Here is a 25,719-nt window from a genome sequence, read left to right as displayed (position 1 = left end):
CCTCCCATCTCTAGCCTGGCTCTCTATCCACTGAGCCATTGAGCTGCCTACCTATCCCTGTAATCTTCATTCTGTTAAGTCCCTATGACTATATTCCTACTCCAAGCCCAGTACTTCTCACAAAATAGATCCAGCCAGTTCATCTACCAGTGTGAGAAGGAAGGCTTTACAATGTGGGAGCTTTGGTTAATAAAATATCTTTATGGATCTTTTAGAGCAGAATTCAGTAGTTTCAGAAAAAAAAAAAGGATTGATGGGGCAACTTCCAACTATTTGTAGGAATTTTGTGATTTGAAAAATCATCTTATTTTTTAAAAATCTGATAGAAAAAATCATCAGCCCAGTTGCAAGTGCATTGGTGATGACCAAAACAGACAAAAATCAACTGTTTGATCATAGGGAAGTGATGAGATCCTTGAGAAGTGACATACACACTAGATTCTATTGAGAAATTTTAAAATATTCATGGAACTGACAAGTAATTTCTAAGGAACTTAAATTATTCGAAGAATTGTAATAATGGTATTATTGATGTATTTATGGTTCCAGAACCAAAGGGGGATAAAATATGGTGGAGACATATGCATAGCACCAATGCAACTGGCAAGAAGATGACTGGGGAGTAAAGTGAGTGAATCCATGGCTACTTCTAGCTTAGATATAGTGATAGTATAAATTACAAAGGGGAAATCTAGGCTCTATGTCAGGCTAAACTTCCTAATAATTAAAGCTAAACAAAACTGAAATTGGCTACCTCTGGAGGCCAATGATTTTCCTTTTAATGCCTTCAAGCAAAGAATAGATAAAGCCTTGGCAAGGATTTTGTGGAAAAGTTGCTTGATCATGCATCGATTAGATCAGATAATCCCTGAGGTCCCTACCAACTCTAAGATTCTCTGATTCTGTGACTGCAAGTATAATAGTTGGGGAAGAATAGCTTACAGTTCCTTAAGGTATTGGTCAGCTAGGAAGATCACACTGCAGAGTGTGAGAAGGGGAAAGAAATAGGGATAAGACTATAATTGTAAGAATACAGGAATGATATGGGTAGAAGTGTGAAAAAGAAATTTGAAACCAAAATTCTATAAGAAAATTAAGGTGATTCCAGCTTCATTGCAGAAAATACCACACAGGCTCTGGGTGTATTTTAATTTTAGTTACCTAACTGGAGGTGGTATAAACCCATCCCCACTTTTTTCAGCAACTCCTTCTTGAAGATGATATGGTTATGTCACTACTGGTAACTTTCAAAAAGGAAAAATGGCCCAATAAACTGCAGAACAGTATAGGAAAAGATAGTCTAATTGTAACATTGTAAATTTCTTATTCTACCACAAAATGACAATGTGGTTTTGGGTAGGACAAGGGGAATACAGTGGAAAGGTGTCTCCTAAGATCTTGGAGCACTCTCTTTGTGGCAATGGATCACCCTAAGTGCTTTGGAGACTTAAGTGATCAGAATGGCAATGGATAACAATCTGGTGACAAACTTCAAACAATACTTTAGAAGCAACATCAGATGATGCCCTTTGCTCCTTCTATCAGGTGGTTGCCTTCTGTGTTTCTATTCTAAACTTTTAGGAAAACAAAATTTATTCTAAAAATTCCAGCTTGCTCCAATGAAATTTGTTTCTTTAACTTTTTACAGTGAGCTAGAAATGATTTTTCCCAACTCTGTCACCACCTATTTGAGGAATCAACGCAGTAGATTCAAATTCCTAGATTTACTGCTATTCTAAAAATTATCAGATATTAGAATGTCAGATTTACAAATGGATGTAAGATGGCTGCAATATCCTGGCGAATCACAGATTTACAAACATTTCAGAATGAATCTCAGTTGACATCTAATTTAATCCACTTCCAAAAATGAATCGCAAGGACTTCTGTCTCTATTATCCTGAGGGAAGAGAAGACTTACCAATGGAGAAGTGCAACCATTTCCCTGTCTATGTGGAAGCCATAAGAATCACTGGAATTTATTAAATAGGAGGGTGGTATGATTAAATTTTCAGTTTAGGAATAGGTGGCTGAATGAAGAATGGATTGTAGAGTGAAGAGACTCAAGGCAAATAGACCCATAACCATACTATTTCAGTAATCAAGGTGTGAATGAGGTGAGGAGGGGCTGGATGAGGGTGGCTGCAATGTTAGAGGAGAGAAGGGAGCTTCATATAGAGATGTTGTGAAGATGAAATTTGTGGCCATGAAAAAAGTTTGGCCGGGGGGGTGGGGGGTTAGAAATAATGAAGAGTAAATGAATGAATGAAAAGTGAGTGTAATGAATGAATGAAAAGTGAAACGTTTCAGAAGAATCCAACAGATAAATAAACAAGCAACCTAGGAAAAAGAAGATAGCTATACACACACTACTGTAAATTGGACATTGAAGGGAGAAGATATTTAATAGTCCAGGAACAATAACTTTCATAAGCAGCATAGAATAAAGCAGGAACATATTCAGATAAAGCATGTAAACAGAAGAATGGAATTCATAATAGAGTAAGAAAGGATAGAAATAAAGAGGATGATAATTTAAATTAATGCTTCTTAGAAATGTAATAACCCAAGAATATTTTTTAGGCGTAAGAGGTTGGGCAGGGTATAGAGATTAAGAGTGAAGATAAACCATATGCTTCTCTGGAAAGGGAAAGGGAATGGGCAAAATGTTAGATATGGAGGGAAGGTAATTAAACAAAATGAAAAGAAACATATAGTAATTTAAGTAAATTCAAAGAATTCATCTAAGATAGAACAGAGAAAACTGAGACTAACCAAGCATCATACAAGTGTAAATAATGCTAATCCAAAAGAACAAGCTGCTTATATAAAAAAAGGAAACAATCAATATAAAAGAAATGAGTGAAAATGCTTAGCTTAAAAACATCTTAAAATCTTAAAAGAAAATGAATTAAATTGAATTAAAAAGATGACTAAATGACAGAGAAAATATCCAATATTTTTTGCATGTAAGAAGTACTTATACAAAAAAATATAAAGACATAGAGACTAAACCATTGAGTTGAGTAGTTAAAAGAAACTTGAAAGAGAAAATGCCTTCTGCCAATGCAGAATTGCCCATATTATGCAAGTTATAGCCTTAGAGAATTAAGTGGGGGCATTGAGAGATTAAGGGATTTGCTCAGAGTTTCATTGCCATTTTATGTAAGGACTTGATCCTATGTCTTCCCAATTCAAAGGCCAACTCTCTATATTCTATAGCATGTTATACTTAAAAAACAAAAATGAAAACCTGATTTGGGCAATATTGAAAAAATATTGAGTTATATTTTTGTTTATCATTCAAAGTAAAAATAAAAGTAAACTTTGAAAAATAAAAATGTGACTACATTATACTTAAAGATACCATAGATAAGAAAATAGTAGGTATTAAAGAAACCCAATTGGCATAGTATTTTAATTCATAGAGGAAATATTGGCTAAAGTACAAAAATACATAGACAATGACCCAATTATTATAGTCATCTTTAATGTTCTTTTCTCAGTGCTTGATAAATCTAACAACTTTCCCCCAAAAAAGTAAATTTTAAATTTCAAATTTTAAAGGCTTATAATATTTTATTAATGGAACCATTAAGGAGTACTTCCCAAGACCACACAATACCTTTACAAAAATAGATTATATGTTAGGTCAAGACAAAATTATTATTAAATGTAAAAAATTAAAATTATTCATCATATTATTCAGGATATAACAACACTCAGATCTCAAATATATATCTGATCTTTTGGATTTAGACTTTTCCTCCAGTGATACATAACCCAATCTACCTATGCCTACCTATCCTATGTGACTCTTGTCCAAGTTCTCCCTAAAGTTACTTTAATTAATACAGGATTATAGAAGATACAGGTCTGAATGGATATGAGATAATATCTTAAATAATGAATCAGTAAGACCATCATGCCAACAGTTAAGAACTATGTGAAAAAGAATGATAATAATGAGACAATATACATGGATTAAAATCTCTGAGATGCCACTGAAATAGTTCTTAGGGAAAAAATTGTCTCACTATTAACACATTAAAAATAAGAAAGAGAAGATCAGTTGACTGAGAACATAATTTTTAAAATATAGAAAAATAAGAAACCAAAGATCCAAAATAAACACCAAAAGAAAAATCTTTTAAAAAGGGAAATAGACAAAATGGAAAAAAAAACACAGAACTATTTAACAAAACTAATTGTTCTATTACAACAAAAGATTACTCTTTTACTAACAAAATCACTAATCCCCTTAGCTAATCTGATCATATAGACATAAAGGAAAATCAAACTACCAAAACAAAAAGAACAAGAAAAATTCTCGACAAAGAATAGCTAAAAAGAATATTTAGATACTCCGATACACAATTTTATTCAAGGAAAACTGAGGATTTAAAGGCAGTGAATACTTACCTACAAAAAAATAAAATAACAAAATTAACAAAAAAAACCCCAAGAAGTTGTAATCTTAACCCCAAATCAGTAGGGTGCCTAGATTGAGTCTGAAGGCTTAGGGACTAAGAACAGGTAAGAAAGAAAAGGATTTGGGAATGGATTCCTCCTGGTAGCTTTTTCCAAAGGAGTGTCCTAGATGGGATCTAAGCAACATGGGAGTAAATGTAATAGATCAGTGGTTCCCAAACTTTTTTGGCCTCCCGCCCCCTTTCCAGAAAAAATATTACTTAGCCCCCTGTAAATTATTTTTTTTAATTTTAATAGCAATTAATAGAAAAGATAAATGCACCTGTGGCCATCACAGCCCTCCCTGGATCACTGCAGCACCCACCAGGGGTTGGTGGCACCCACTTAGGGAATCACTGGAATAGAGGAAGGCCACCCTCATTGATGCTTCCCCCTTCCCCCTGCTATGTTTCTACCATCTTCTAGTCTTTTCTTCCTTACATTTTTGTTCCTATGACCAGCCTGTTCATCTAAAAGTCATCTGGCGAGTTGTTGGGAAATTGATACAAGTTCCTAGTGAGTCAGTCAACATTGTGATCTGGAAGCCAAGAAAATTAATGTAATCAATCTTAGGCTGTGTTAAAAGATTTATCATGTTTAGTTCTAGGAAGATGATGTTTTCTGATCTTCTCCATCCTGTTCCAACTAGACTTGAAGTATTGGTTTCACTTCCAGGATCTATATTTTAGATAGAACATTAATAAGCTAGAGAGTGTACAGAAAATGGTGAAAGTATCCAAGATAATGCCATTTGACCCATTGAATTATGTTGGCATTTAATAGTTATTCAGTTAACATTTATTAGACATTTACTGTGTTAATCTAATCACTTCCCACCTTGCTTCTCTTCTGGACTCATTATGGTCTCCAGAAACATCCTCCGGAAACATCATATTAACTCTGAAACTCACACCTCCTTAGTCCCCCCATCCTCTATGACCTGTCCTTCAATCTGCCTGGAGATGATGGAGGATGAACATTGGCCGGTCCTCCCGGACCCTTCACCCAAGGAGAGTATCCAAGGCAGCCATCTCATCACTTCTTAGTCTTCATGACTTCCCATCTGGCTGCTCTCCTGGGCTTCATCATGAAATTTATTATCCTGCAAGATCACATCAATTCTGAAAGTCACCATTCCCCAGGAACCCCTCCAGCTTTCCTCCCTCTGATGCAACAGAGTCCCAACTTCTCAGCTTCTTTTGTCTTCTCCAGTTAGATGGGGAGTTCCTTTAGTTCAGGGACTGTCTGCTTTTCTTTGTATTCCTAACACTGCAGTGCTTGGAACATGGGAAGTGTTTGATGTGACTTAATAAGCACTGGGATGCCTCTTCATTGGATATCTTCAAGCAAAGACTGGATGTACCCTTGTTAGGTATCTTATAGAAGAGATAGATATTTAAGTGGAGGTAGGATTATCTGGCCTCTGAGGCCCCTTTCAACTTCAAAGTTTTGAGAGTCAATAGTAGTTCTATAAACTAATTATGAGGCAGCTAGGCAGCGCGGTCGATAGCACATTGGAGAGAACATAATATTATTCTGGTCATTTGGTTTTGTGTGTGCATCTGTAACCATTCTAAATATTTTCATCTTGTGCTTTCCCCCACAATTTTCATCATTATTTCTATCGCATATATACAATTATTTAATTTTCCTCTCTTTCAGCAAAGCAATTAAGCCCTAATTCTGGGGATGAGCAATATAGCATATTTGTCAAAGAGAGAGATTTTTTTTTCACTGTAGAAGCAACGCACAAAGTTTTTCCATGCTCCCAGGACTTGCTTGGATGACAGCTATATAGCTGTTCAGCCTTACATGCACCTTTGAAAATTTACCCTCATATGTGTGAGTGCAGTCCTCAAAAGCAAAATCATTCTTAGCTACAGTTGAAAATATGACCTGTCTCACTTCAAACTTAACTATGTTGCACAGAGAAGAGAGAAGTCACAGTGGCATGTATTTAAGGCAAGAATGCTGACCTGCAGGGTGGATTTTTAGCTTTTACAATACTAATTCCCTTGCTTTTGTGGGCAAGTCAGACTTTTTAATGCCATTTAAATGTAGGCTTTCTTTTGGTAGTTGAATATGTAAGGAATACAAAAGAATTATAATAAGGAATTAATTCTTAGAGTTGGATAAAGATTATGTAAGTCACCTATGAAACTATGCCCCCATAGATGACATTCATTCACTTATGGCTAAATGTGTTATATGCGTACCTTGAGAAAATGAAATAATTTTATATTTTTAAGTTATATTAAAACTTAACATTATTCCAGATTGATTTTTTTCTTAACATAAAACCTCAGATTTAAATATGTTGCATGTATGTGGTGTCATTTGACTCGTTCATAGTGTCTTTTTACTTTAATTCATAAAGGTAAATCAATCAAGTATTTCTTTAGTAACTAATAATTTCTGGATACTATATTCAATTACAAAAACTAGACTGGACCTGTCTTCATGGAGCTTATTTTCTCCTGCAGATCAATTAATCAGTCAAAGAACTTTTATTATACCTCTTTAAAATAAAGGCAGATAATGGGGGAAATAAAAAAATGCCATTTTTATTTAATGATATTTTTTCAAAAGATTCATGATGCAATATAATGAGGAACCATATTTATAAGCTCTTTGAAGTGATCAAACACATTTTTCTTTGTAACATCTACCATACTTAATGGAGTGTTTTATACATAACAAACATTTAATAAATATTTATTGGCCAATATAATATTTATTTTTGGATAGATTCGGACCTCTGGTTTCATTGACATAGGGAGCTTCTAGGAAGGAATTTGTCTAACAAAACATTGTACCTTTTCTATAATTTTATGTTAAAGAATTACTAAGGCACCATGAGGTAAAGATACATTCCCAGAGTCACATAGGCAATACATGACAGAGATAGAATTTGAACTCTAGTCCTCATGTTGCTGATATTTTCCCTCTATCAACTCTATAACATTTTTCTTTGATTATGGTATGTGTGATAGATTTCATCAGATTATCCGAATCATCATCAAAGCCAAATAGCATTAGACTTTGGTTTGTACTTTTAGATTTTATTTTTCTTGTACTGTGGTTAAAAAAAATGATCAGAGATCAGAGAAATGGGTTCTACACAATTATGGGCCTCTTCTTCTCAATATTGTCATTCCATGATAATAATAATAATGTCATGTGTATATTACTTTAAGATTTGCAAAATAATTTATATCTATGGCTTTACTTATTTCATACCATAACCCTGTGACATAAATACTATTATTGGCTTCTTTTTTAGATGAAGAAAATTAGACTGAGAGAGTTTAAGTGATTTGCCTAGGGTCACAGAGCTATAATCTTTGTCAGCCATAATTCAAACTAAAGTATTCTTGATTCCACGTCCAACAATCTATCTACTATGCCACTGTGCTGGTCCTAAGATGATATAAATGATATTAAATATATTTTAAGTTTCTTGAGGAACTTTTGAGGGATTGTGGTACTCATGGTAGTCTGTGCCAGGACCTAGGGGATCCCAGATCTCCTGAGAAAACCTGAGAAAAACCCTGAAATGCACCATTAATTGGAAAAATAAGGAAAATTATCTGAACACACACAGAGCCAAGGGGTACACAGAACTGCCTTAATACTATAGTAAACTTGAACCATAAAGTACAAGAGAGCATAAGAGTATGGCACCCAATCGCCCCAGCTCAGCTGTAATGGTCCAGTCCAGAGCCATAAATGTATGCTTAGTCTAGGTCCAGAGTCTAGTAGCAGAAGGCAGGCAATGGCAAATAAAAGCTTCATACATGATAGGAACCCAGAATGGAGTTGATTGTAGCAGTTGCTAGCCTGTGGAAGAACGGTTAGGTTGAGGGCTCAAGTAAAGCAAAGCATAGCCTAGGAAAATTATGGGGGAAAAAATGACATAGGCAGAGGCCAGCACTGGAGTCCCTTGACTGGTCTTGTCCTTTATACTTGGGACCAGGCCAGATTTCCCTGTTCTATTCCCAAGCACAGTATCAGAACCTGGTTTAAGTGCAGACTCTCCACCAACAAATCTAAATACTAAGGCTTCTAAGATAAGAAAACCAAGGAAAATAGCAAGTACTATATAACTGAGAGGTTACTACAGCACAAATCCTGGAGAGAGTGATCTCACAAGTTCAATGAAAGCCTCTAGAAAAACATTCTATTCAAAAAGACTACCTTAAAAGAATGAAATGAAATACAAAATAGGAAAGAGAAAAAATAATGACAAAGAAAATGGATATCTGACAACAGAGAGCAGAAAACATCAAAGTGCTGAATACCTTAAAAATTAATATAAGCCAAAGAAAAAATGACAAATTAATGAGGTGAGAAATACAAAGACAAAATAACATAATTGAAAAGTACAATGAAATGTAAGAAAGATAATTAAAAATGACCTAAAAATAGGTCAAAGAGAGATATAATCCAAGTACTATGGGAAGGGGCAGATTAAGAAGCTATAGCATGCACAGCATATTTTAGCTTTTATGGTGGTAGGAAAGAATTGGACCACACCAGAAGTACTAGTTTTCCCCGAACACTCTATTAACCCCAATGTTGCTATACTCACCATGGGTCCAGTCAACAGCATCAATAGGCACACCAAGACCCTACTTTAACCTCACCTCACCTCACCTCACCTTTATGGGCTCCCCAGGGGAAAGTGCCTTGGAAATAATGATATTCTTGGCTGCCTTGCTCAATTTTTCTGACTGTTGTTCTGTCCTCATGACTAAATTTATCCAATAATTTTCCTTTCAGTCTTCGCTTCTGGCCTGAGTTCAAATAAATTAATAATAGTAATAATTTGCCTACTAGTAAAAAACTGGAAACTAAAGAGTCACATACTATTAAGGAATGACTAAACAAACTATGGCATGATAAGTGAAGAGAATATTATTGTGCCACAAGAAATAATAGAATGGAGAGTTTCAGAGATAATTGGGAAGAGTATATTTATTTGATACATACCAAAGTGAGTGAAATAGAAGAACAATTTACATAATGATATTACACAGAAAATAGTAATTTTGAAAGATTTCAAAAATCTGATTAATGAGACCAGAAGTCTATAAAACTGAAACACACTACCTACTTTCTACACATCAATCACAATTATAAAAAACATATTATTTTAAAAATGTATCTTTTCCTTTTTATTGTTTATATTAGTTGGCCACCAAAAAGGATACTTTATGCTTTTAAAAATACATATTTATTAGTCTAATAACCTGTTAGCTTAGAATTTGTTTAATGATTTTTTAAAATTATCTTTTCTCTGTTTTTTTTAGTTTTAAATATTTTTCCATGTTTACCTGATTCATTTTATTTTCCTCCCTTCTTTCCTCTCCCCTCCAAGAGCTGACAATCAATTCCACTGGATTATGCAAGTGTTATCACTTGATATTTATTTTTATATCATTCATTTTTGTAATAGAGTAATTTTTAAAAACCCAAATTATATACCCATATAAACAAGTGATGTCACATGTTTTTCTTCTGTGTTTCTACTCCCACAGTTCTTTCTCTGGATGTGGATAGCATTCTTTCTCATAAGTCCCTCTGGATTGTCCTGGATCATTGCATTGCTTATAGTAGAAAAGTCTATTACATGGGATTGGATCATTCCACAATGTTTCACTTTCAGTGTACAATGTTCTCCTGGTTCTGCTCATTTCACTGTATATCAGTTCATGGAGGTTCTTCCAGTTCATAAAGAAATCCTGCAGTTCATCATTCCTTATAGCACAATAGTATTATATCACCATCATATACTACAATTCCTTTAGCCATCCCCCAATCAAGGAACATCCCCTCATTTTCCAACTTTTTTTCCACAACAAAGAATGCAGCTATGAATATTTTTGTACAACTCTTTTGTATTATCTCATTGGGGTACAAACCTAGTAGTGGTATTGCTGGATCAAAGGGCATGCATTCTTTTAAAGTCCTTTGGCCATAATTCCTAATTGCCATCCAGAATGGTTGTATCAATTCACAATTCCCTAGCAATGCATTAGTGTTATAATTTTGCCACATCCCCTCCAACATTGATTATTTTCCTTTACTGTCATATAGGTCAATCTTCTAGGCATGAGATGGTATCTAGAGTTGTTTTGATTTGCATTTCTCTAAGTAAGAGAGATTTTGAACACCTTTTGGAGTGATTATTGATAGTTTTGATTCCTTTGTCTAGAGACTGCGTATTCATGTTCTTTGACCATTTGTAAATTGGTGAATGGCTTGATTTCATGTACATTTGATTTAGTTCCTTATAAATTTGAGAAATTAGACATTTGTCAGAGGTTTTTGTTACAAAGGTTTTTTTTTACCAGTTTGTTGCTTCCCTTCTAATTTTGGTTGAATTTATTTTGTTTGTACAAAACCTTTTTAATTTAATATTGAAAGTATTCATTTTACATTTTGTAATGTTCTCTATTTCTGTTTGGTATTAAATTCTTTCCTTTCCCATAGATCTGACAGGTATACTATACCAACTTCACCTAATTTACTTATAGTTTCCCTCTTTATATTTAAATCATTTACCCATTTTGAATTTATCTTAGTATAAGGTGTGAGATTATTTTTTTTTATCAATTGAGGATGGCTATCACTTTCTTAGCATTATGTTTATAAAATGATTTGTACTTTTAAGTTCAGAATTGAGTTCAGACAAATCAACAAAAAAATCTTGTAAATGTTTACTAAAACCTCAGCCAATCAGCCCCACTGTACTGAATGTCAGAAGCCTGAAAACATCTGCTTAGGATCCAGCTCTGCTTTACCTCACTAATAGATCACTTTATCCTTCAATCTTCTCCTCTAACTTAACAGATATCCTACTTACACATAAGTAGTTCCTTACCTATTCCTTACTCTCTAGCTCTTCTTCAAAGGAAATGACTACCACAAGGTAAACAATATCTATCTATCTATCTATCTATCTATCTATCTATCTATCTACCTTTCTTTCTTTCTTTCTTTCTTTCTTTCTTTCTTTCTTTCTTTCTTTCTTTCTGTCTAATCTGAGTATAAAATGCTACATTAGAGTATTTCTAGAAACTGTACAAGATGTCAATGAATTTTTCTTAAAAAAGTAGTATGGTTCAGGTATGTGGCTCTGTGGGCTGAGAGCCAGGCCTAGAGATGGGAGGTCCTGAATTCAAACCTTATCTCAGATATTTCCTAGCTATGTGACCCTGGGCAAGTCATTTAATTTGCTTTGTAACCAATACACAATATTGATTCTAAGACTGAATGTAAATACTTTTTAAAAATTAGGGAAATAAAAATGAAATTTAAAAAAAAACAACTTCTAATCCTTAAATAATAGGTTTTTAATCTATTTTGTATCATTGTCTGATTTGACAATCTATTGAAGCCCATAGACCCCTTCCCAGAATTATGTTCTTTTCTGCCTACATTTATAACAGAAGGAATTAATAAATTTTACTTAAAGGTTAGTGAAAATACAGATTCATTTTTTTCCTATCCAAGTTCAAAGATCTAATATTTGTCCATGATACATTTTAAGCATCACATGTTGATTATTTATTATACTAGGTCACTTCAGATTGACTGGGAGTCACCAGCACAACCAAATGGTCTCATCCTTGGGTATGAACTTTTGCGGAAAACCTGGCATTCTTGTACTGTAGCCCAAAAAGTGATAGAGGACCAGAGAGATGGGTTCTGCAGGATTATAAGTTGTCAGAAGCCTGAAAACATCTGTGGACACATGTGTTATTCTCCTGAATTTAAGGTAATTCTTTTAAACTTACTCATTAAACTTTAATTTAATTTAAAATTTCTCAGAAAATGTGTAGCTCTTTGAATCAGAGTTTATAATATCTTATATCTGCTATCAGAAGACCTTTTGGGGAAAAAAAGACTATTTATAGTATGCATTTTCTTCTTAACATTTATCACTATCTATAAAGATTAAATTGGTTTATTTGGAATAATTAGTCACCTCCCAAATTCTTGTCTAATGGAACGAATTGGATCCTCTTTGCAACAAATATATGTAGTTTCAGTTCAAAGTGGGTGGTTGCTTATCTGACAATGATGAGCATCCATAAAGAAGACTTGTGGTTTATAAGAAATATTTTAAAATTATGGTCATTTGCAGATTAATGTTCATGTTAGTTGTAGCTTAGGATTTGGATCAATAATACAGTCAGACAGTAGGAGTCTATAAATGGTTTTTATTGACAAATGATGCAGAAAATCCTTAGTGTGAAGGCAAGATTTCATATAATGAAATAATGTCCCTATTTGTCTACAACAGCATCATACATTCAGTGGCTAAAGCCATTACTATTCACAAGGTTTTACTGTCCAAAGAGTTGGTAATTAGGAGAGTAAATTATTTGAGTGATTCACATCAAAATATATTGTGTCTGACAGATTTAGCAATGAGTTATCATCCAAGAAGGTTTGTACAATCATTTTTCTAAAAAAATTGAGTTCAAATTTTGTATTATGCTTACAAATTGAATATTTTCGAAAAATTAAACATTCAAACTCTGATATTTTCATGTAATAACACATGCTACATCTTCCAAAGGCCTATGTTTTACTTAGGGAAAAGTTTATAGAAAATGTATAGAATATTTTCTGAAAAATGAGATTTAAGTAGAAAAGCATAAAAACATATGCTCTTTATATCCTCTGCCTTTATTATTTTGTTTCATGTTATTTCCATTAATGATAAAGTTTGTGGTATGTTTATATAGTATTGTATGTCAAATTTTATTGGTGAGTCATAGAATTGTCCATTGAATTTGATCAATTCGAAACATAAATTTGAATAAATTAGGCCAGAAAACCAATTTCCTAATGGTTTATTTTATTTTGTGAATGTTGAATAATTTCAGTGCTTTCCTTAAATTTAGGCAGTGGACTAAGGTACTTGCCATTTTGAAAAAAGAAGTTGCACCTTTTTTTTTTTCTAAAGTAATCATGATAGTAATTCACATTTATGTGTCATTTCAGGACTTTATATACAGGGTGTCTTAAAAGTTTTAGTGCCATTTCATTAAAACCATGCTAATGTCAAAAATATTATTTAAAATTGTATCAACAGATAATTTGGGGGAAAATACACTAATACTTATACAATCTATTTTTTTATTTGATCAAAACAACATACTGAATTGTTTCCTGAGTCTTCATTCATTTGATAGAACCTTTCCAAAACCAAATTGTGTGTCGGCTATGGGGGGTAGGGGATGGGGAGGGCTAGGGTAGAGGAAAAGAACATGAAACATGTAACTATGGGAAAAATATTCAAAATTAAAATTAAAAAAGAACCTTTCCAAACCCAAAGTCACTTGCTGACTATAAATATGAAAAATAATAAAGGCTGGTATAAATATATATATTAGTATTTTAATTAAAGCCATGTTAAAAGATAAAGTTATTAGACCACGCGCTTATAAGAATTCAAAACTGCCGCCTCCATTTTGTCTCCCGTCTCTACCTGAGTCTACTGGCCAAGAGAGAGACCCCTCCTAACCCAGAAGATTATAAACTCTTCCCTGCGTCAAGACGTAGGCCTCCCCACGCCCAAAAACCCAGAAATGGAAACCAGTTGGACCACGTTGGATCACGGGAAATGTAGTTTGATACATTTTCCATGTCCATAGAAATATATACACTTTTAGATGGCATTTCCCAAATTTCACTTTTACATGACAATGATGAAACATCAGACTCACTCTATTAGAGTGTATTTTCTGGCAGAACCAAATTAATAATATGCACAGGCAGTTATGCTACTACATGATATTTTTTGGGTATCTGTGTATTTTCTGGTTTAAATTATTATAATGTTTTCTCTCACCTCCCATTTTATTCAACTATTAAAACTGAGGGGTTTTTTTTAATGTTTTGAAAAATGTCTATCAAAACTGAATGTTGAGGAAAGTGCTTCTGGTTGCCAAGAAGGCAGAATAAGAAACCCTCAGAGTTTGCTAACTATCCTTCAAATAACCACAGAAGAACATAAACAACTCAAAACAAACCCTGAGGGGAAAGAACCAACAGAAGAAAGGGTTAGGCAATGCTCTGGCCCAGGACAATGTGGAGAGACAGTAAGGAGAGCTCTTCTCACTAGGGTATGAGGAGAAAACACTGAACAAGCCTCAAAGGAACTCAGACATGATACAGCACAAGAGGCAAAGAAAAGAACACAGTTGGATCAGTCCAGCCTCATTAGAAGAGCAGAAATGAATGTAATACAGAGTAGGAAAAAACAAATAATAAGAGACAGAAAAAAATTAGAAAAGAAAATGATAGAAAAATCAACCACTTAGAACAAAAACTTACTGAAGAAAACAGTTCTCTAAAAAAGGAAATATAATATCTCAAACAGGAGACTAACTCCATAAAAAAGGAAGCATAAAACTGCATAGAAGAAAATGGCTTCCTAAAAATTAGAATTGGACAAATGGAAGCTAATGAATTTATAAGACATCAGGAAATAATAAAACAACTTCAAAACCATTAAAAAACAGATGAAAATCTGAAGAAGCAATGGGGTTGAAATAATTGCATTGTTTACATGAGAAAATTATAAATAGAATATTTAATATATTCATGGTACAAAAGTTACTTAAGATACTTAAATTACTTTAAGGTAACCAAGGGAAACAATGGGGATAAACTGATTTTATTTTACTAGTGTGAAGGTGATCACTAGTTGCTTAAGATATATATATATATATAATGCTTGAAGTACCTGACACCTAAAGTACTTAGAATATTAAGATGCTTAATACTTAAGAACTTTAATGCTTGAAGTACCTGACACCTAAAGTACTTAGAATATTAAGATGCTTAATACTTAAGAACTTTATCACTACTAGAGCAATGTATAATAGCATACATAGACAAAGAGCAAAGAATAAGTTGCATATTTTGGGGCAATATCCAAAAAAAAAAAAAAAAACAAAGAATAAGAAAGAAGAATACACTGGAGAAAAAAGAAAAGGAAAGATAGTTGAAGGTAAATTACCTCACATGAGGAGGCATGTAAGAATCAATATGGTGAAAGGGAAGATGAGGGGTGGCAAGCTATGCTCAAACCTTACTCTCATCAGAATTGACACAAAGTGGGAATAATATCCATACTCCAGTTATGTATACAAATCCATCTTATCCAATAGGGAAGTTAGAAGGGGAGGGAGGATAAAAAGAAGTTGAACAGACAAAAGGGAGGAGGAACTCATGGAGGATAGTAAACAGAAGCAAAAGTATTTGTGAACAGGGAAAGAGTGAAAGGAGAGAAAGAGAAGGATAAATAGGGGGAAAATAAGATGTGACAAAACAGACAGTAATCATAACTGTGAATGGGTTGAATTTACCCACAAAACATAGAAGGAAAGTAGAATAGATTTAAAAAGTAGAATCCCACAATATGCTTTCTACAAGAAACTCATTTAAAGTAGGGATATACACACACACAGAGTAAAAGTAAAGAATGGCGCGAAATCTATCACACTTTATCTAAAGTTAAAAAAGTGGATGTAGCAATTATGATATCAGCAAAGCAAAAATGAAAGTTGACCTAATTAAAAGAGATAAGAAAGGAAATTACATATTGATAAAGAACATAGACAAGTGATAACAATATTAAACATATATGCACAAATGATATAGTATCCAAATTCCTGAAGGAGAAGTTGCATGAATTAAAAGAGAAAATAGACAATAAATATATATTAGTATGGGACATTAACCTTACTGTCTCAAAATTAGATAAGCAAACAAAAATAAATAAACAAGAAATTAAGGAGGTGAAAAGAACTTTACAAAAGTTAGATTTGATAGTCCTCTGTAGGAAACAGAGTGAGAAAAAAATGTATGTATACCTTTTCCTCTGCATTACATGGCATCTACACAAAAACTGATTATATAATAGGACATAAAAGCCTCACAACCAAATGCAGAAAAGCAGAAATATTAAATGTATCCTTTTCAGAACATAATGCTATAAAAATTACACTGAGTAAAGGGATGGAGAAAAAAAGACTAAAATTTAATTAGAAGCTAAATATATTAACAACAAATGAGTGGGTCAAATAACAAATCATAGAAACAATCAACAATTTCATTAAAGTGAATGACAATGAGACAATATATCAAAATTTGGGAGATGCAGCTAAAGCAATACAAAGGGGAAAATTTATATATCTAAATGCTTACATCAATAAAACAGAGAAAGAGCAGATCAATGAATCTGGTATGCAACTAAAAAAAAACAGAAAAAGAACAAATAATAAATTAAATTGAGCACCAAACTAGAAAATTCTGAAAAATAAAAGGAAATATTAATAGAATTTAAAGAAAAAAACATAGTACTCATAAATAATACAAGTTTATTTATATTTAAATTAAAAAATAGATAAACCACCAATTAATTTGATCCAAAAAAAGAAGAAAACTAAATTACCAGTATTAAAAATTAAAAGGGTGACATTACAAATGATAAAATTAAAGCAACGATTGGGAGCTATTTTACTCAATTATATGTCAAAAAAATCTGATACTCTTAGTGAACTACACCAGGATTTGAAAAAATATATAAATTTCCCAAATTAATAGAAGAAGAAATAGAATACTTAAACAACCTCATCTTGGAAAAAGAAACTGAACTAGTTGTCAATGAATTCCCTAAGAAAAAAGTCCCAGAACTACATCGATTCACAAATGAATTCTGCCAAACATTTAAAGAACAAATAATTCCAATACCATATAAACTATTTGGGGAAAAAAGCTGAGGAAGGAACTATACCAAATTCCCTTTGTAACACAAATATTATATTGACACCTAAACCAGGAAGAACAAAAGCAGAGAAAGAAAATTATAGACCAATATCTCTGAGTTGACACAAATAACTTAAACAAAATACAAACAAGGACATTATTGCAATATATCACAAAGATTCTACACTATGTCTAGGTGGAACTATATCAGGAAAACTATCAGCATAATTTACCATATCAATAACAAATGAACAGGAACCATATAATTATTTCACTAGATACAGAAAAAAACTTTGAATGAATACAACACCCATTCTGATTAAAAGCACTAAAGAACATTGGAATAAATAGAACACTCCTCACAATGATAAATAGCATCTACCTAAGACCATCAGCCAACATTATCTATAATGGGGATAAGCTAATACCTTCCCAATGAGATTAGAGGTGAAACAAAATGTCCATTATCACTACTACTATAGCAATAAGAGAAGAAGAAACTGATGGAATTAGAATAGGCAGTGAGGAAATAAAGCTACTGCTCTTTGCAGATGATGTGATGGTATACCTAGAAAATCGGTCAAAAATAACTAATTGAAACAATTAACAACTTTACCAAAGTTGCAGGATATAAAATAAACCCACATAAATCATTAGCATTTCTCTATACCACCAAAAAAATCTAAAAGCAAGATATAGAAAGAAAAATTTCTTAAGATAACTGGAGATAATATAAAATACCTGGGAGTCTACCTACCAAGATAACCTAGGAACTATATGATCATGACTACAAAACTCTTTTCACACAAATAAAGTCAGATCTAAACAACTGGAAAAACATTAATTGCTCATGGGTAGGATGAGACAATATAATGAAAATGATAATTCTTCCTAAATTAATATGGTTATTCAGTGCCATACCAATCAAACTATCCATAATTTATTTCATAAGTCTAGAAAAATTAATGACAAAAATTTCCTGGAAGAACAAAAGACCTAGAATATCAAGGAAATTCTTTAAAAAAATATGAAGAGAGGTTGCTTAGCTATATTAGAGCTAAAACTATATTATCAAGCAGCAATCATTAGAACAGCCTAGTACTAAGAAATAGAGTAAAGGACTAATTAAATAGATTTAGATTAGGCATTCAACACACAATAACCATACTAGCTAACATGCCAAAAAAAAAATGATAAATGTTGCCAGAGATGTTGGAGAATTGGGATACTAATACACTGCTGGTAGAGCTGGGAACTGATACAACTGTTCTGGAAAGCAATTTGGAAACGTGCCCAAAGAGACATTAAACTGTGAATACCCTTTGGCTCGGCAACACCAATATTAGTCTGTATCCCAAAGAGATTAAAGATAGGGGAAAATAAACTTCTTGAACAAAAATTTTTATAGAAACTCTTTTAGTCTTTTGTATTGTCAGAGAAATGGAAACTTAAGGGATCTCCATCAGTTAGGGAATGGCTGAACAAGCTGTGATATAAGTTTTAATGGAATACTATTGTGCCATAAGAAATGACATGCAAGATGGTCACAAAAGAACATGGAAAGACTTAAATGAAATGAAGCAAAGTGAAATGAGCAGAACAAGAACATTGTACACAGTAACAACAAAAGTGCATGATTGTCAAACATGAATGACTTAACTATTATAAACAAGTCAATGATCCAGGACAAATGCAAGGCACTCATGATAAAAAATGGAATTCTTTCACATAGAAGAACAGATGGAATCTAAATGCAGAATGAAACTTACCATTCTTAAACTTATTTCTTCCATGAATTTTTCTCTAGTGCAAGCAATATGTATCTTGTTTCAGAACATGATGAACATGAAAATATGTATTACATTATAATTTATTAATAAACTATATCATATTGCCTACTTTCTTTGGGAGGAAGGATAGAAAAGAACATGGAATTCAAAATGCCAGAAAAAAATTTAAAATTATGCTAACATAATCTGGAAAAAATAAAATTAAAAAATACACTTAGTAGCTAATGTAATAAGTAAAGTTTCTTAGGGACAAATTAAAGAATATATAAAGTAAAACAGAATCCTTAATGCTATGTGAATAGGAATTTTATTGCAATTTTTATAAATTAAATAATTTACTTGACAGGACATAATTACAACTGTATCCATTTTAAAAAATTAAGGACAGAAAATGGAATATTGCCTATCTCACCACAACTAAAATTTATATAGCCCATCATTTATGGGGAAGAGTTATAGGTATAATACAGTGATAAGGAAAGGAAACAAGCTAAATTACCCTTTTGAGACTCATGTACATAAATACTGTCTAATATTCTTGAAAAGAAAACATTACAACTGACTATTTAAACTTAGATTCTTCAAAATGGACCAAGTTCATTATGAAGTTCAGTGGAAGTGCTACCTTTGGAAAAAATAACTAGTATATTTGTTTTCAGAGAGCAAACCAATACCCTTCTCCCCAATGATGGAAAATTCCAGTTCAATTATCTTAGAAATGCAACTTTGAAATTCAATTTTAAAGGTAGAAATTTTCTTCTTTTAGGCGCCCACATAGAGCTTTCTCATCGTATTTGCTTTCCCAAATCCACCTCATTCTTTGTTATCTTTCTTTTGGATAAGAGTGTTTTTCAGCAAACCCCCAAAATTTTCCGTGGCATTGTCATCAAATTACACAGTAAAATTCTCACTGTTTAGGTTTTGTACCACTCACCTCAATGAAATTAAAATGAAGAAAATATCCAAATCCCATGCTTGGTGATGCAGAAAACAGGGCTCTGAGAACTCCTCACATTCCTTCACCCTATTATGAGGGAGCTAGGTAATATGGTGGATAGAACACAGAGCCTGAAATAAGGAAAACTTATTAGGTTCAACTCTGGTCTCAGATACTTGGCTTCTGTGTGACCCTGGACAAATCACTTAATCTCTGTTTGCTTCAGTTTCCTTCTCTGTAAAATGGTGAGAATAATATCTCCTATCTCCTGGGATTGTTGTAAGGATCAATTAGGCTAATAATTGTTAAGCACTTAGCATAGTACCTGGCACATAATAAATACTATATAAACCTTAGCTATCATTATCATTATATGCAACCTCATTCCTGGAATTAGAAAAAGGAGAAAGCCAGTCATTTATCTTTGTTTTTTTTTATCTGCTTATTATTACAGTCCTAATATTACCTGATTACATTTGATATTATAGGTTGTTATTGCAAATTCTTTGGGCTTATTACCAATGCCAATAGCCTGTGATGATCCTAACAATGCTGCCAAAAAAGTGCATTTCATAATTTACAACAATTTGCAAATGATGGAACTATTGTGCATAATAATAATTTCAAAAATTATTTAAAGAGTGGTATGTTATGTATGTTATTAAAAGAAATAGAACATTTGGTTGATGCTACTGAAAGAGTGATGGCAGACTATCCCTCCGATGTCTCAGAATCATTAGACATATGATTAAATGGCAAGCTTTGGAGCAAACTAAAATAGGGAAGGTTAAAGAACAATGTGGTGGTGTGGTTGAAAAAGTTCTAGATTTGGAGTTAAGTGACCTGCTTCAAATCCCAAGTTTGCCACTTACTACTTCTGCATCCATGAACAAGACATTAAGCTCTTGGTAGATATCAGTTCCTCTCCTGTAAATTAAGGGAGTTGGCGTTGGTGTCTTCCTTTCTAATTCTAAAACAATAATCCTAAGATTGAAGTTTTACTTATATGATTCTTGCAGACAAATAACAATTCTATTGGACATCAAACTGAGACAAACAAATGTCTCAGGACTAATTTTAAATGAATTTTGATTAGATTAAGTTGGGTCTTTAAAAAAAAAAAACAATGAGCTGCTCCTGTCCATATATGTAGTATAGTAGTGTTCACAAAAGAGAAGCATTTTAGCAGATATATTTCAGTGGTTTGATGTGGAGTCATTTAAAACAATTAGCTAAAATTGATTGGGGGAGGTTTCCAAGGGTTTCTTAAGGGTTAGCCTTAAAGTTAAGAAGATCTGTACTCAATTCCTGCCTTTAGCTCACATGCTCTTCTTGATCCTGGTCAAATCAAATAACATTTTAACAACTTGATGACTCTTTAGGGCCGAAACATAAGAGACAAATTGCCTCTTTTGGGGGGAAATTTCCCCTGCCAGGAGTTCTCAAACTCATTGGAATTACAAATACTGACTTGGAGGAGGGTAAATAGAAACAAAAGGAAATGAATTTTTGAGCTTCTGAATAAACTTCATATTTATGAGCTATAAAACTGATATTTCCAATTTTAATAGGCAAAAAGAAAGATGTTGCTAAAGGGAAGAATCCCTGAATTAATTTAAATCATCACTGAAAGACACAAACATAATTCTTGTTGCATGGTCTTCAAGCAAAGACTGGATGAGCCTTTGTTAGATATGTTATATTTCTTTTTATATTGACCTAGAAGCTAGTGAGTTTCTTCCAACTCTCATACCTTGTGTTTGTGTTTGGGTGTGTTTTCCACTTATTTCTAATTATTTGCCTCTTCCATAGACATAGTTTTGGATTTTTAATTGAATAATTTATATTTGTATTGTTGGTATTTGATGAGTAAATTAAATACATGCAAACTAGCATTCCCTTTAAAGTGCTATAAAGAGATTCCATATTTCTCTGCTTCTGTGATGAGCTTTATTGGGGCTCAAGGGTTGTAAAATAAAGTAGGCAACATACAAAAGGAGGGAAATGGATAACACCTCTTAAAAACAAGTGCTTTTCTCCCGAATGAATTTTTCATCTAGCCACAGGAAGTGTACATTCTAATTAAAGTAAGCCATACAGAGAAGAGATTCTGAGGTAACTTTCTGTGAGTGTTCAGCATGATTTGTTATGTATACAGTATGTTATTCTTTCTGTCCACAAGTAAGTATGCAAATAATTATTTGATTATTCAAGCATATAATTTCTTTCCCAGTACCTAAAGAAAATCCAGAGTTAAAAGAGCTTTTCAAAATTCATTTCCATGTAAATTTTCTTTTTTAAAAAATTGGTGACCTGTGCTCTGTATACTCAAATTTATAGAAGTTTTTCTATGTTGAGATCACATTGTCTGAATATTGTGATTATGAATAAGGTTATAAGAAGAACAATATTCATTTTTATTTTAAAATGAAACAAAGAAACCTAAACATTAAAATGAAATATTATTTCCACAGTTCCAGAGAGTTTAATGTTAAATGTCTAACCATTAAAGTTTTATTAAAAATATTAAAGGAAACCATTCATCTACATATCTAAATCAACTCTACATAGGAAGACACAAACATTCAAAAGATGATTCATATTTATAGAGTATTTTATTAGGGCAGCATAGTTGAAGGCTAATAGAAAATCTGTATGCTATCAGATGTCATTTATTGAATCCTAATCATGTTGGAGAGTGCTCAATTTTAACAAAGTTGCATCATTCTGTCTCTGGTTTTCACTTGGTCAAGTGCCCTCTGATCAAGGGCATATGGGAAAATGGCTTGTGGTTTTATGGGACAATACAAATATGTTTAGCTGATATTCCCTATTTTTAAAAACACTTTCAGATTTGTTGCAATGGAATTCTTTATGACCTCAAACATGGATATGTTTGCTGTGAGGATAATTATATCCCATTTGGTCCTAATTCATCCAGAATTTGTTGTGGTGGTCGCATGCATGAGATCCAACAGAAACATCAGTGCTGCTCTGGGTATTATACCAGAGTCCTCCCAGGTGAGAAAACATTTTTTTAATTAGTCAATTATCTTTTGCACTGTGGGACAGAAAAAGCAAATGGATCCATAAATTCCATGAAACCATTGGAAACCTCCCCCAATCAATTTTAGCTAATTGTTTTAAATGACTCCACATCAAACCAGATCCAATAACATGTAACCTGTCTCCTTCATTTTAATTCCTTCTCTTGCTTTAGTGCAATGTGTGAAAGACTTTGAAAATGAGAAATAAGAAACCTGGATATATACATAATGTAACTGTATATGCTTTAAATACTCAGATACTTTGAAGGATCTGCTATCTCATCAGTATAAACACTTCTTTTTCTCACTAAATAAGGTTGCAATGACTCAATGCCTTCTCATCCTGTATAATTCTTGCTCATGTCTTCCTGGAAAGCCTCCCAGAGGATTTAGCCAACATTCGGGAGGTCCTCCTTTAGGTCACTTAGAAATTGTGTATACTGGAGTAGCATTCAGATTGTCTATCTGTTATTCCTGGCTTTTGTTTCATATATAGTTTCTCCAACTGAATATGTCCTTGATTATATTTTATTGCACTTTTCACTGTTAATTTTTTGCATTCTGTATATACTAACAGTTCATCTTTCCATAATTCATTGGTTCACCTTAAATTTTGATTTTGAGGTGATTGGTTGCATATGATTTAGTGACATATAGCATTTTTAGAGAATATTAGTGTTTAAAAAATGGATTCTTTTGTTTCTGTCAGGAAGAAATTTAGAATCACTAAAGCTACTACTCAATTTTCCAGATGTAACCCATACTGTACTTTGCCTCTTATTAAATTCTAGGTCTATCTCATTATTGATTTTCAGTGCCTATCTACAATATATAAGTTGACTGACTCATTTGAGACTGCCCATCCAACTGCACATCATAATTTGGGCAATAAGTATTTCTCACTTCGGTTGAATAATACAATGAAATATGACTATATTATTGACTCAACCAATTGCTCTGGAGAAAAAAGCCTTGCTGCTAAGACACAATGAAGTGCCAACCATTGTTTCTTCATCTCATTTCACTGATAATCACTGAATTTGTTCTCTCCAATTCTGTGGCAACATATATTATATTGAAGTAGAGGGAAGAATTATGAACTTGTTCCCTCTTCCTGCTACTGCCAAGGTCATGGACATAGAAAGAGAATTAGTTATTCCATGTACTTTTAAGGATGTCAGTACTACTACTACTACTAATAATAATAAAGATAGGGGCTAAACCTGTGATTTCATTGATATAGGGAATGTCAGGGTCAGTGTATACCCTTTACCAATTCTGTTTATCACCTTAACATCTTATAGTTTTAGGCAATTGTAGAATACTGAAAGTTTTTTTTAAGAGTGCAGTCTGGAGCAGTGGGGAAATAGTAAAATAAATTCTTGTGAAGTTTTTCTTTTCAGTTATTGGTCATTGATCATCTGCCTAACCCACTACTGCCCCTGCCCTCCTCTCTTTTGTTGAAGGAAAAGCACGATCTTCTAGATGTGTTTATAAATCATAAACCATAACCATACAGAAAATGTTCAGTGATAGTACTCGAGAATACATTCCTAAACAGTGTTAATATGTTCGCATGTTGATTTAGGAAAAGTCTCTTCCAGACTTTGCAAATATCCCCTCCCTTGCTGTCAATGTAAGTAACATTATTTGCCCTGGCAGAGTCATAGAAAATATTGATTTTTTTCCTGCATGTTTTCTATCTGATACAAGACTGATTAGACTAAAAAATACTTGGGGAGAAGGATATTTGATAAATTTTTAAGACACTTTAGGAAGGGTCCTAAATATTTGCACTGAATTACAATTAGAGTTGATATAATGGTAGCTACTATTTATAAAGAGGTTGCAAGTTTATAAAGCACTCTAAGTATTTAGCCACTTTTGAGCCTAAAAACTACACTTTAAAACTAGATGTTTCAATATTATCCTTATTCTACAGATAAGAAAACAGCATTAGATGAGGGAAATGGCTTTCCCAACATCATATTGCCAAAAAAGTATTAGAACCACCATTAATGCTCAACTCATTATAAACATTTTTTCTAAACCCTAATTAATATAATCTATATCCCAAACATGATGCCAAAAGATCTGACCAACTCAGTCAGTTGTTAAAAATCATGGTTAAAATTATTCAAGTTAGTTTGTAAAAAACTATTTATATACAACCAGTTTGTATATAACTATTTGTATGATAGAATTTTTGATCCATAAACCATATTAATGAGTTTCACTGATGTATAACGTAGACATAACCATGATTATTAATAGTGCAACTGTATTTACCTTGAATTTCTTTTACAAACATTCAACTGGAACAAAATCAAAGTTTAAAGAATAAAATATTATTTTAGCTTCTTGAAAGTAGAGAATCCTGAGGGATCAGGGCCAAAATGGTTGGAAAAAAGGCATGGACCTACCTGATCTCTACCAAATGTCTCCTCCAAACAACTTTAAATGAATTCCTCAAAACAAATTCTGGAACAACAGCACTCACATAAAGGTGAGGTAAAACAATTTTCCAATCTAAGACAACTTAGGACATCAGCAGGAAAGATCTATTGCCCAAAGAGGACAGACAGCATGCCAGAGAAGGCCCTCTTAGCAAACCAGCATAGATGCAGGTCCTGGCTGAATCAGTCACAAGACTTCTGTAGCTCAGTACCCAGACATTAAAGGA

The 25,719-nt window shown here is 32.9% G+C and overlaps 1 protein-coding gene across 1 annotated transcript in view; it reads left to right on the top strand.

The window, feature by feature from the left end:
* The window catches only part of USH2A (usherin), a 1,059,501-nt gene that overhangs the window by 747,011 nt on the left and 286,771 nt on the right, over window positions 1–25,719 (top strand). Inside the window, exons 47-48 of the mRNA XM_044674959.1 lie at window positions 12,055–12,253; window positions 22,842–23,010. Coding sequence (XP_044530894.1) covers window positions 12,055–12,253; window positions 22,842–23,010 — 368 coding nt within the window. The remainder of the gene's footprint in view (window positions 1–12,054; window positions 12,254–22,841; window positions 23,011–25,719) is intronic.

The sequence above is a fragment of the Gracilinanus agilis genome, chromosome 4 (genome assembly GCF_016433145.1).
Source record: "Gracilinanus agilis isolate LMUSP501 chromosome 4, AgileGrace, whole genome shotgun sequence".
NCBI classification, from domain to species: Eukaryota; Metazoa; Chordata; class Mammalia; order Didelphimorphia; family Didelphidae; genus Gracilinanus; species Gracilinanus agilis.
The sequence above is the reverse complement of the archived record's forward strand: the minus strand, read 5'-3'. Positions and strand labels throughout refer to the sequence as shown.